Raw genomic sequence first — 13,943 nt, forward strand, 5'->3', positions numbered from 1 at the left:
GCTGTCCAGGACCAAGAAGGAGCAGGTGCCTAACTGGAAGCAATGTCTCCTTAGCCTGAACAAGCAAATAAGAGCACTAGTGAAATCCTCCAAAGCAAACTGAGTCCAAATTGGCCACATCTACTAAAGACAATCATAAGGCCTTCTTCACATATGTCCGCAACCTCAAAGGAAGCACCCCACCCAGATCTGTTCAGAACTGGTGGTTAAGGACACCAGATATAGGAATGCCATAGATATAGCAAACTTGCTGGCTGACAAATACACAAAAACTTCACCCCCCTGTCCTCCCCTTCAGTAAATCAGGACATCCCCAGTACCTGCCCCCTTCCCCTTATAACTAGGGAACACGTCATCACTGCTCTCTCAAAGGCAAAAAATACAGCCTCCATGGAACCTGATAACATACCAGACTGCATCCTACGTGAACTCAGGCAGGAACTTGCAACACCATTAGGCACTCTATTCAACCAAAGCCGGAGTACTGGCTTCATCCCAGCTGAGTGGAGGATAGCCACTGTCATCCCTTTACACAAAGGTGGAGTGTCCACCGTTCCAGGAAATTATAGACCCATCAGCCTAACTAGCCTGATCTGCAAGGCCATGAAACGGATTATCATGGACCTCATTAAAAGGACATTGGCAACCTCCAAACACTCGATCCCACACAGTTTGGCTTCATCAAGGTGAGGTCATGTCTGCTAAATTTGGTCGACTTCTTTGAGTCAGTCAACAAAGCCATGGATGGGGGGAAGATGGTGCACACTGCCTTCCTTGACCTGGCCAAAGCCTTCGACACTATTCCCCACTCTGGCATAACAGATAAACTCTCTCAACTAGGCATCAATCTGTACGCTACCAGATGGGTAGCAAACTGGCTCACTGATAGAACCCACCTAGTCAAAATAGGGGAAGCCATCTCAAGCAGTAGACCCGTAACAAGTGGCATAACCCTGAGTTCAGTCTTGGGGCCTCTGTTATTTGGAATAAACTTTACTGAGGTGCAGGCCAAAACCAGTGGGCTATGACTGACCAAGTTTGCAGATGACTGCAAGCTTGGTGCTCTCATCAATTCCCATAGTAATATCGACATCCTCCAAGACAGTCTCACTCAGACAAATGACTGGTGCCAGAAACATTGCCTCAAGCTGAATACCAAAAAATGTGTCATTATCCCTTTTGGGGAGAGTGACGTCCCCACAAATTATCACATTAATAACAACATCCTAAGCACACAATCAGTTGTGAGGGATCTGGGCACCCAGGTTGATAGCAACCTGGCTTTTGACCATCATGTTGCTTCCATTGTATGGGAAGCCTTCTACATGGCCCACCTCATAAGTAAGGGTATCTTATCCAGGGACAAGGAGGTCATAACATCCCTGTATTTTTTCCTTACAAGGCCCATTATTGAATACAACACCCCTTTCGGCATGTATGTCACAAAGCACATGCAGCAGCTGAAGAGACCACAGAGGTTCCTCACCAGCAGAATCCAAGGGCTCAAACAACTACCATACACGGATAGGATAAAAGCCCTATCCCTCTACTCAGTCTCATACAGACTCCTCAGAGGTGACCTTTGTCTGGCATACAAGGCAATCACGGACCCCACTTTGATGGGACTGCTGCATATCCACAAGTCAAGCTCCACTTGAGTAACTCGCACAGGCAGCCTCAACCTGGTCTGTGACATCAATAGGACTTGTTGGCAGGACAGATTTGTGTCCCAGAGACTCCCCCCCGTCTATGGAATAGACTCCCTCTCTACGTCAAGCAGAGTATCTCTTTACCCCTTTTTAAGCGCAACCTGGATAACTGGATGGAAAACAGAAAATATACCCCTGGGCTTCCACCTGTGTCCCTGCTGGACAGGAGCATTGGGTACTGACTTGTCTAAACATGGGCTGAACTCTAGGTTTACAAGGGCCTCAGGGTCAATAGCCTAGTAACGTCCTATTTAAAGTAGGAACTCTGAAGACAGATTTAAAACAGAACAGTATTTCCATTTCATACTCTCTTTATCTTTACTGAAAAAATAAAGGCAACCCTTTTCTCCATTAAACAGCTACAGAAACAAGTCCTTAATCATACTCCAGAGATACTACTATGAAGAAAAAATGATCTGTCCATCTGCCTGCTTAATCAAGATGTGAAGGACAACTACACACAGCCAGAAAGCAGGATGGCATGCATTTAAACATTGCACAATTAAGCAATGACTACTAAACATTTCAATAATTAATCATCCTTGTTTCCGCACAACACTGTATAATTTTCAAATGGAACAACTACTGAAGTAGAGCAAGCCATCAGGGCCAACTTCCACAGATAAGACTTCTGACATTACATGGACTTTAAGATAGTCAGGTTAAAAAAATGAAACTCATCTCTATCCAGTCAGCAAAAGAAAATTCTACTGATATGTTGTCTGGGGATTACATCTGCTGTTAAATGACATTCCGTGCACACTTTTGGTGTTAACAACTCAGTTTCTTCTAATTAACAAAGAATAGCTATTTGAATACAATAGGAAAGTAAGCTACTCAGAGTACATTCAGAAATACAAACTTAATTGTTTATGGGACCTGCTGACAATCAAGAAGTGTACATGCAGCATCACAGCCATTACATTCACTACTTACCTTGGGGAATGTGCTGAAGACGACCGTGTTACACCAAAGTCTTTTCCTCCATATAGATGCCAAACCACTGAGATTTCTCGTAGCATAATTCGAGTTTCTGGCATTGGAAATCTCACTGGTGCCTTCAACAGATCAGTGCTGCCTAAAGGACGTGAAAAATGTCCATCTTTAACTGAAATTGGTCCATCCACTAACCTTGTAACAGATGGTTCACCATCTTTGGCCTACAAAAAAAAATTTTGTCTGTCAGCTTTTGCAAAACAACTGTGCCTACATGACCAAGAATGGAAATGCAGTGCAGTCTAAGCAACATGTTGACAGCTTGAAATTTTCATTTAGAAACTTGCCATTAAATCACATCTAGAAAATATTTACAGCTAACTCAAATAGTATGGTTGTGCAAATACTTTTCTAACAGTAGATCTTAAAAAGAATGCCCACTTGGCCACTGTAACCTAAATCATAACACATTATTTTACAAACTTTTTGTTTTCTTCAGTCCAGAGGGATTTTCAAGCTGTCCTATTTTCCTGTGAATGCTAAAGTATCCTCGCATTTGCAAATGTATATATGCAGATGGTGCGAGAATCCCATATAATTCCAGTGCTAGCATTCAAGTTTTTTTCAGTTCTTTAAGACTTAAAGCCATGTAGGGAAAGTGCACTTCTTTTTAACAAATACCCATTATTGAGCCAAACTATTACTATCAAATAAGCACCCAAGAAATAATGAAATAATCTGCAAACTGTTATAGTTATGTAAAAAGCATCTACAGAAAAAGCCACCAAATGGAAGGAGAAAGGAAGAAAGATTAGCTATTACAATGACCTCTCCTCAAAGCTTTACTGTCACTGTATTTTCTTCTTCAGTACGGCCAATGGAAATCATATTAGTTGGGTAAAATCCCAAGGAATACTCAATTACTCCTGAAAGGCAGATTTATACAGAACACCTATTACACACCCATGCCATCACCTGGCCTGCCCGTAACACTGTGCTTCCAATATGGTACTGTGTGGCCAAAGTGTTTGCAGTGGTCTACGAGATAGCTTCTAAGTATTTTGTGCAGCAGCATCTCTACAGTAAGATGCCAAAGCTGTAGATCTAACAGAATGTGGTGGCATACAGGAATAATTCCCAGGCAACCCAAGTTCAATTAGGGGCTCAGGTGACTGAAGAAGTGGCAGGGAGGGATAAGTGTTCCTATCCTGGGGGGAGGGAGGGCATTGGTTGATGAGGCTCCCTTAGGGGAGGCATGGTCCAAAGAGAGAAGATGCCATTGGATGTGTGTCAATGAGCAGGGGGGGCTAGAATGGGCCACCAACTACAAGATGAACAGTGTACCCCCTCCTCCAGGGATGCCCTTAGGTTCCTCGCTGGCCTTGGCATAAATTTGGGCATTGGGCCAGAAGGGTGTGAGTGCTAGCAGACCCAGTGTAGGATGTGGTCACTGGGATGGTTGTCAAAATGAAAGAAAGGGAGGGAGGAAATAATTACACAGAATCAATGCCCTATACGGATTTACTGTATTTGCCTCAGAAAAAGAACAGTGGCCAATCACTTTGTCAGGGTCTGTGTGCTAGAGTGTGCTTGCATACAAGAAGATGCATGTGAACAGTCTTTTTTGGCAAACTAAAGTTTAAGTAAAAAAGTTTGCACGTGATCATTAAATGAAGAATACCACTCAGAAGCTGTTTGCCTTCCCTGGCCATTTATTTTGAAAGCCAACAGCTTAGACAGTTAGCCCAGGGTACCACAGTGGAATCCTTTAACCCCTAGAAGAGAAGGCGGCCAAGAAGTCTTGGCTGGATTCTTTAGTTGTCCAGCCTCCACCGAGTGTCCCTCTAGAAGCAGGTAATAGCTCTGTAGGTCATTCAGTGTTTACAGTGGATTCCTCTGCCGCGACCATTCTGTAGGCCTGCATGGAGCTGTCTTTTCGCACCTCCTCTGAGGTGTTGCAGATGTCGAGTGGGAATCACTACTGACTATCTCGGAATCTCAGAAGTCCCAGGAGGGATTCTGCAGATACTGGTCAGGGAGAAAGTTCTGGGTTCTCTTCTCAAATCTAGCCAAGGGTCGGAACCTTTGGTATTTTTTAGGGCTTATGTTCCTTCTAAGAATAGACAAAAACTGAAAGATGTTTCAGTCTGTCCTGTGGATTCTCAAAGGGAATGGCAAGAGTTTACTCAGGGCTTGTTCTCTGCTTTAATGGCCATAAAGCCTCCTCAAGGGGTTTCAGTACCTGCTCCTCCGTGGACCTCTAACCTTTCTAAACTGTTCAGGGAACCAGATTCCTCGGATAAGGATTCAGTGTCTGGTGAGGGGTCTTTGTCCTATTCTTCACAGATCCCTTCACCTTTGGCTTATGGTTCTGATGAAGAGGGGTCTGTTAACTCTGTGTCTCCTTTCGAGGAACTGTCCTTTGGAGGCACAATTGTTAGGATGATGGAATTCTTTAAGTGGGATTCTTCTCAAGTGTCTGACATTCGGAGAAGATATTATGAGTTGCTCCAGGTGGATACTCATAAACCACTGGCAGTTCCTTCTATATTGGCTGTCTTGTTAGACACTTTCATTGCTACTTCCAAGTCTCCTTCTCAGCCTCCTGCTCCTAATAAACCTGACATGTTCTATAAGGTTCCTTGAGAATTGTCTATTTTTATTTAAATGTCCTTCTGCTCATCCTGTTGTGGTGTCCACCTCTTCTGACAAACCTTCCACATTTCTGCCTTCAGATAAAGACAGTAGGGCAATGGAGAGTATTTGAAAGTTTACACTGCTATTACATTGGTCTTTAGGGCTATTACCTACCAGACAGACATGATCAGGTATGTTCTGGCCTTGATTGCTCAGGCTTGTCAGATTACCTCTGCCCTCCCTGATTCTGATGGCAAATCCTTTGTCTTATCTTTTTTAGGTTCTACTTCTCAAGTGACTCACCACTGTATTAAGTGTAGCTATGATGCTACTGATGCCTCTTCTAGGGCTGCGGCTTTTGGGTCCATCATGAGGCATTATTCTAGGCTTTGTCTCCAGTCTCTTCCTGAGGACATTAATGCCAAGTTGTTGGATGCTGCTTTGGATAACACTCATCTTTTTGGGACTGCTGCTGCTGACATGTTTAAGTGTCTTCATGAGAAAGTCAAAACCTTGCAAGACCTTAAACATATTTTTGTCTCTCCTATCCCTAAGTTCCACATAAATTATCTTCTAGGTCTGCTTTTGTTCACAGGCAACTCTGCCAGGCATCTAAAGGAAGGAAGGGTGGGAAGCAGGCTCCCCTCTGGTAAGGCTTCTCAGATTTTTCTAGCCCAGAAATCTCCTTTATCTGACACATCTGCTTCTCTTTGACAATTCATACCCCCTTTAGACCAGGCTCCTTTGTTCCTTCTGCTCTCCCTCTGTCTTCCAAATTGGCATCTCATCAATTCAGATTCTTGGGTTCTTTCTATCATCCGACTAGTTTACTTCACGGTATGGAATTCTTTCCCATCTTTTTCATGGATTCCTCAACCTCCTCTAGAGCAACTTCCTCATTTCCCAGAGGTTCTAGGGTTCCTGTTGAACCAAGGGACCATTCAACCTGTCCCCCCTTTGTAAGTGGGAAGGGGCTTTTATTCTAAGATGTTCCTGGTTCTTCAAAAGGAGAGCAGTGGAGACCTATTTTGGATCTCTCCCAGCTCAACACCTTTCTTGAGATACCTTCTTTTCGGATGATTACTCTCTTATTTGTGTGAGTTGCTCCAGTCTGGCTTTGCCTATTCTTCTGTGAAGGCCCATTTGTCAGCCATTTCTGCTTGTCTGCCCTTGAATCCTCCTCTGACTTCTCATTTTGAGGTCAAACAATTTCTTAAAGGCATCCTGCATATTAGGCCTCCAAGGAAACCTATTCCTCTTCCTTTGGACCTTAAATTTGTTTTGGAAAAATGGACTCAGAGTCTTTTTGAGCCTATAGATTCTGCTTCTCTGCAACCCTATACCTGGAAGACTATTGTTGCTGGCTCTTACTTCTGCTCGGTGGATTTCTGAGCTCCAGGCCCCCCTTATGGCCATTCTTCTTTTTCCCCACAGTGACAGGGTGCACCTTCGTACTAAACCTTATTTTATGTCCAAGGTAGTAAATGAGTTGTCCTTGCATCAGTCGGTACAACTCCCTTCCTTTTCCCCCTCTCCTCAGTCTGCTACTGAGAGGGTCCTGCATACCTTGGATTTGCACAGACAGCTCAGATACTATTTGGATAAAACTAGGACTATCCATAAGTCTGATCAGCTTTTTGTTTCCTTTCATCCCAGGTCTTTGGGCTTGCAGTTTCTAAGTGAACCATTGCCTCCTGGCCTCCTGGATATCCAAGTCGGTTTCTTTTTATTGTTCTTTTCATGGCAAATCTTAGTCTACTTTTGTCAGAGGTCATTACACTTGGGCTGTTACCTCTTCTGGTGCCTTCTTCAAGGGCATGGACACTAATTACATACTTGAAGCTGCTATGTGGCCTTCAGTGCATACCTTTACTAAGCATTACAAGTTGGATATGGTTTCTTGGGACAGAGCAAGTTTTGCTGAAACCATTTTATGTGGGTTTGTTGAGGGCTCTTCTCAGCCTTCCACCTCCCACCCCCATTCTGTTTTGTGAGCTTTTTTATTCTCTCCTCTATAATGAATACTGCAACAGTGATATACAAGGATATAGTACAGTTGTGTAAAATCTTATCATAACATTAGATGTCCTTCTCTTCACTGTTGCACTATTCATTCCCTTCCTCCAACCTCCTCTTCTTTATTCTGATTTTTTTTCCTTCTGGATGTGCACAGACTCCTCTGTCTTATGGTACATCAAATACAAGATCTCTTCTAGGCTTTGTTATACTAGATGAGCAACGGGCTGCCCAGGGCGGGACATCCCTTCTATAACAAATACTGCAACAGTGAAGAGAAGGACATCTACTGTTTGGGTTAGATTTTTACACAACTGTCCTTTCATATCTGTGACAAACAGGTCCACTTCTGGAAGGGGGTCAGGCAACTGAAGCCAGACGGCTGTTTAAGCTTAGAGTTCTGATAAAGTGTTAATGTGATACGAATGAGATACGAAAGAGGGGTACAGTGAGTGAGTGTGATTATTTGACGGTTACCTCACTATATCGCGACATTCTCTTTTCTTTACTTCTTCCTTGACATATGAAGTAATGCTATATTCTGAACAGTTCAGGGATTTCAGCAAAGTCAATACATTTGATTATGAAATATGTCTTGTATGTGTGCTGGGATATTCCAGTAAAGTACTAAAACTTGCAAAGTCATTGGAATATTCCAGTGTAACTCTTGACAATTGCAAAATCATTGTATTTGCAGGAATTGCTGTTCCTTCTGGGGTGGGTGGCCAACACCACAGAATGATATAGCAAGATCCAGTCTATACTGGGAAAGTACTGATTCTCATAACTTGGTTATATATATATAGCTGGGGCTCCCTGTACTCAGGCTGAAGCCTCACCTGTGGAGTGGACGCACTGCCCAGAACTGTTTTCCTGATGAAGACTCCTGCCTGACTGCAACGGGGCTTCCCAGTCAAGACTGAAGAGAGGATGAAGCTTTCTCTTTATCGGTGATGTATACCTTTTTCTTTAAATGTATTGTCTAACTTCAAAGTGTACTTAGTTTTCTGTTTTAGTGTGATTTACTGTTCAATTACATAGAGTTTATTTAGTTTTCTGCTTAGTGGCAAAAATAAAGTTTGTTACTAAATAATTTCTTTAGTGTAAAGTAAATTATTTAGAATCCTGCTCATTAGGCAATATAGTTAGGAAACAAATAATTAACCAACCAGATCCAGGTGAAAAAATAAACAAAAAATAACAATCACAAGATGCGGACAAAGAGAAAAGGGAGCAAAAGCTGATAAGCAGCACAAGAACGATAAACTTTGTAAACTGTTCCAAAAGCTGATGCAGTCACTGATTATAAAGGCCTAATAAAGAAAACAACATGCAATCAACAATAACATGTAATTAAGCTGAAATAAGTAAACCAGGACTTGGAAGAAGACAAAGCAACCCTGAGATCAGAGGTACAGGAAAACAGTAGAAGGCTGAGAGAAATGGTTAAAAAAAAAAAACCTACAACGGAAACAGGAAAACTAGATGACTTATAAAATAGTTCCAGAAGAAACAACATAAGGATAATATGAGTGCCAAAGCATGCCCTGACTACAGAACAGGAAATAATGCTGCTGGAATTCCTGGAAACAAGATTTCACTTATCCAGATTACAAGAATCAATAATAGAAAATCCACAGAATTACCTCCCATTATACCAAAAGCCGAGGATCTGAGACAAACATTAGTATGGCTGCACAGCTATAAATTTAAAGATATTGGGAGGAAAGCTAGAACACAAACTGATACCCTTTAACAGTATTGTTCATAAAACTGGTGGAAGATTATTCTGATTCACTGTATAAACTAAGAAAAAGGAATGGCTGACTTGTTGGAGTCAGTGAAACTCCATGGGTTTCCTTCAACCTGCTATCTTAGAAGAAAAACAGAGAGGTTCCACACAGAGAGAGAGGCACAAACATTTTTTACAGAGATCGTGCACAGTGGAGGTTGGAGCAACAAACACAGAAATAAATTCAAATATCCTACCACAGATGGACTGACAAACAAACTTGCGAAAGTCCAGAGAGAACGTAGAATTATAAGCATCAAAGAGAACATCTGATGTAGACGCACCGGAGAAGGGGGGTGGGGGCGAACTAAAGAGGAAGTCAACAAAGATGCACACAGTGATGCTGACAACAGAAGTGGGAGGGATAGGATTTTGGGCACAGCAGATGATACACAAAAATGGAGGCAAGAACACAGAAAATAGGAAAAATGTGAGGGAGGAGCTCAAAAAATACAGTAAGAAGAACAAGAAGCTGGTCAACATAGAAATCTTTCAGAAGAGGAGAGTCTGACAGTGAATGCAACGGAAGCATGGAAACTGACACAAGAATCAAAGCAACGTATCATCAAAGAGAAGCCTCTGCAACTGAAGCATCAGGGGATTCAGACACCATTGCTGGATCCTGGAGAGCTGAACAGGCTGGACTGGTCAAAGCAGGAGGGAAGAAAAACAAAATGGAACAGGGACAATACAACTGGACCAGAGGAACAGGTCAAGAGGAGGGAAGCTATCAAGAACTGACCGTCCTGGTCATACCAGTAGAAACCAGAAGCACTGCAAGAGAAAAAATAATGAGGGAGTGTACTCAGTCAACTCCATCATATGCTGGCATTGGATCATAACTGCAAGTCAAAAGAACTGACAGACTAAAGTCACAGAAGTGATGGGACAAACGAGGGCAAATGAGACTGAAATAGACTAATGAGATTTGTGAACACGAGGCACTATTGAAAGATAAGATTTTAGAGTGCTTCTGCAGTAACAAAAATGTACAAGGTAAACAGAGGGGTACAAATAAGCACACTGCTGTTACATGGTTTTCCCATGATACACCATACTGCAAAACTTTCTATTTGACACAGTGGACAAAAGTGTTTTGGTATACCAGCATAAAAAAGGGGGAACAGAGAACAAAATAATTAAGGAATACCAGTCTTAGGTTTGAAGGCAATGTATTATAGCATAGCAAAATGAAATGCATGAAACTGTCACAAAAGTAGGATGAATTGCAAAGGAAACAAACAGTTACTATGGGAAAGGGAAGGGATAAACAGCAGCAAACAACAGATAGAAGGCAGTCATAAAGAACTGAAAGCAAGAAAGACAGGAGCAAAACAGAATTGAGGAAAAAAGGACAAGGTGAATGACCCAAGTCCAGAGGCACTCAAATTGCAGATTGGAGGGTAACAAATAAAACTCTATCGGGGGAGCAAGCTTAGAAAAGACTAAAGGACAGAAGGTCCAGCTCAGCAGGGAAACCCAGGCGAGGAGAGATATTCAAAGGCAGTGATGAGGGGTTGGGGGTGGGGAGTACAAAACCAAAGAGAACAGAAAGGAGTGAACACAGACTAAAAGAGGTACCTTGAAACATTACTGGGGAGACTTCACACTTGAAGTATGCAGCAGAATGAGTAGGATGCAAAGAGATGCGATACTGCTCAGGGTGACTCAATTAAATGTAAAACAGGCAGTAAAGATTATTAGCCCACAGTACTACATAGAAGAAACACACAATAAAGCTGGGAGTGGCAAGAGAGGGGTGGCCACCCATTTCAGAAAGAGATTACATGTTGTGACTGAAAGGGTACAGAAAAGTCGGGAGGGGGATAGGGATAATTTGAGAAGGAAGAAGAAATGGAAACAGATGGACAACAGGAACACCTGTATACCACAAACAAGGATACAAAGGGCTTGTACAGCAGGTTCTTTGAAGAATGGAATCAAATAAAAAGGGATGGAGATGATTCATTGGAGAAATCTTCAATGCTAGACTCCAAGAAAGATGGGCTGTCTGGCAAAAGATAGCACAGTATAAAAATTAAAAAAAGAAACTTAAAAGGAACACAAAAGAAGTAGAATGGAATTATATATTGAGAGATACTTACCATACAATGTTTAATTCAAGCCAGAAGAATGGACATGATGCTAGGAAAACGTGAAACTATAACAACAGAGTGGAAAAGATAGAAATACAGGAGAGATACATACTTGACCATGAAACAGTAGCAAGGGGAGAGGTTCAGATGGAGATGGGCAAACTACAAGTGGAAAGGTCAGGAAAGGAAGCAACAATTATAAAAACAGAAAGAGGAAACAGTGGAGGAGAGCTCTACAGAGAAAACAGAATAGAAGCAATACTGGTGGGATGGAATCAAAACAGCAGTTAGGGGAAATATCATGAGAGAGGATGGCTGGAAAAAGGAGGAACATAAGGAAATAAACCTGGAAATGGAACCGATCAGGATACAAAGGGAAATGTGTAAAGATGGAATAAACACAGAAGTACTAAGGACAGAAAAAACAGTAATAAAAACTGAACTAGAAGGAAAGGTAACAAGTGCAGTGGAAGTAGAGTAGTGGTACTGGAAGGAAGAGGGGAACATCTAGCAAAGAAGTATAAAAAAAAGGAAAAGGATATCAGGCATTAGGTGAACAGAGTTAGAGACCACAGAGGAAAGAAGTAGTTAGACAGGCCTTTAAGGAATATTACCAACAAATACAAGAGGAACAAGAGAAGGAAAGGGAAGTCTATGGGGTGGTTCCAGACAGAGAGAGGAATACCAAGTAAAAGAAATGCAGGAAGAGAAGCTGAATGCAAAAATCATGATGGTAGTGATCAAAGACCCTTGGTAGGGATACAGTGGCGATGAAAGTAAAGGTAAGGGGCCCAGATGGACACCTAGTAGAGTAGTGGCATTATGGACAGTTATAAAGGAGGAATACAAAAGGATAAGTGAAACATTAGAAATAGCAGACACAATGAAAGGAGCCAGGGCAGTAGTGATCCTAAAAGAGGGAGGAGACAGGATGGAAGGAGGAGATTACACATCAATCTCCTTAACTAAACACAGACATTAAGGTGATGGAAAAAAGTGCTAGCGGGTGACTGGATGAGAGTCTGCTGAGAATAATACAGGAGGAGCAGAATGGTTTTAGGATAGGAAGAAGGGCAGAAATTAACTGGTGGGCCCTAACATATCTATAGACAGAGAGAAGCAAAAGGGAAGGAACACAGGCAGGGATTTTCTATTTGGACCTAATAAAAGCATTTGACACAGAGAAATGGGAATCCCTCTGGCAGACAGTAGAAAAACAACAAATGGGAGAAAATTTTCTAGGACTGATAAAGGCAATCTACAGTGAGCCAAAAATAGAGGTAATGGTAAAGACGTGCATTTCCAAGTCAATGAAAGTAGGGAAGGGGACCAGACTGGGGGTGCCCTTGCTTCCCGGTGCTCTTTAGGCTAGTCATTTAAGAGCTGGCAACTGTCAGAAAAAGTTAATATAACTACAGGGAAGAACAGGAGTACAGTCAGGGTTCCAAATGTATGCAGATAATTGCACGCTTATGTTGGAGAATACTGAAATGGCCATAGAGGAAAAAATTGCCATTTTTTGCAAAGTCTAATAAGGCCTCAGGGCTTAGATGCAAATAGAAGAAGATAGTAATAAGAACAGGGGAAGGAAAAGGAAAGGGAGCAGTGAGACACATTCTTGAGGGAGAATACCTCAAATATCAGAGTATATGAAGGTTACACATTAAGTCCATCCATCCATCCTCAACCCCTTTTCCATTTTTGCACATAGGGTCAGAGGGTCACTTCCAACAGTGACAATCATCTAGAGCACCAAGGTTTACACTGCTGGGTGGCTAGCCTTACCATGGTAGGTCAAACATTAAGTGATACAATATAAACGAATTTGGAGAAGGGGAGAAAGAAAATACAGAAACTAAAACAGGGAAGAGAACATAAAATATATAAACAATTAAGTATAAAGAAAATGATTAGAATAATAAATCTTCTCAGTTATAGCGCATGCACTAAGATACCCTGCCAATGGACACAATGAAAACCAAACTATTAAAATAACAGAAGGACTGGGAAGGATGGATACAGAAAGGAACTGAGCAATTTCATAGGGAAGAAACAAGTAGAAGAATAGAAGGAAAAGGGGGTAAGAGCAGAACAGCAGTTAACGAATGAAGGGCAGGAAGTCAGACAGAATGCAAAATCCCAGAAGACTTAATACAGGAAGTTAGTTTAACACATAATGAATCATGAATGTACACCAGACAGAGAAAAATGAGTGGAGAAGACAGAGGAAGCAGAAACCCAGGAAAACAAAAGAAATGAGAGAAGGGAAAGAAAAATCCTGTTGGAGACTGGGAAAGGTAAAAGTATAATAAATTATGAAGTCATAGGAGGGGAAGTGGAGGAACCCACAAAGAAAGATAAGGAACTGATGGAAGAAAGAGGAAGGGTGGCAAACTGGGGAATCTGAATGGAGAAAAAATTCCTCAAAATAACATGAGAGATGCAGAAAATGCCTTCTCTACTTCTCAAGCTGATAAGATGAAACCTTTCTTGTTCAAGCCAGCTGTCCTCCATCAAGGGACTGTTGAAGAGGGCTACCCAAGCAAAGTTTGAAAAATGTGTTAGCTGCTGAAACAAAGGAGGAAGAATCAGAGATATGTTTTTGGGCAGGTCACCCCACTAAGAAAACTTTAATCATTCAGGATGTGGAATCACACCTTCTAGGAATTTAATGACTGGCTTCACATATTCATGCAACCAAATATTAAGAATGTTACACAGATGGTATCTCACACCAAAACAATAACATAAGGAAAA

At 41.8% G+C, this 13,943-nt stretch overlaps 1 protein-coding gene across 1 annotated transcript in view; it reads right to left on the reverse strand.

The window, feature by feature from the left end:
- Positions 1-13,943, reverse strand: part of ATG2A (autophagy related 2A) — a 2,853,001-nt gene that overhangs the window by 555,563 nt on the left and 2,283,495 nt on the right. Inside the window, exon 31 of the mRNA XM_044075772.1 lies at positions 2,646-2,869. Within this exon, the coding sequence (XP_043931707.1) occupies positions 2,646-2,869 (224 nt within the window). The remainder of the gene's footprint in view (positions 1-2,645; positions 2,870-13,943) is intronic.

The sequence above is a fragment of the Protopterus annectens genome, chromosome 6.part1, assembly GCF_019279795.1.
Source record: "Protopterus annectens isolate FY-2018-M chromosome 6.part1, PAN1.0, whole genome shotgun sequence".
NCBI lineage: Eukaryota > Metazoa > Chordata > Ceratodontiformes > Protopteridae > Protopterus > Protopterus annectens.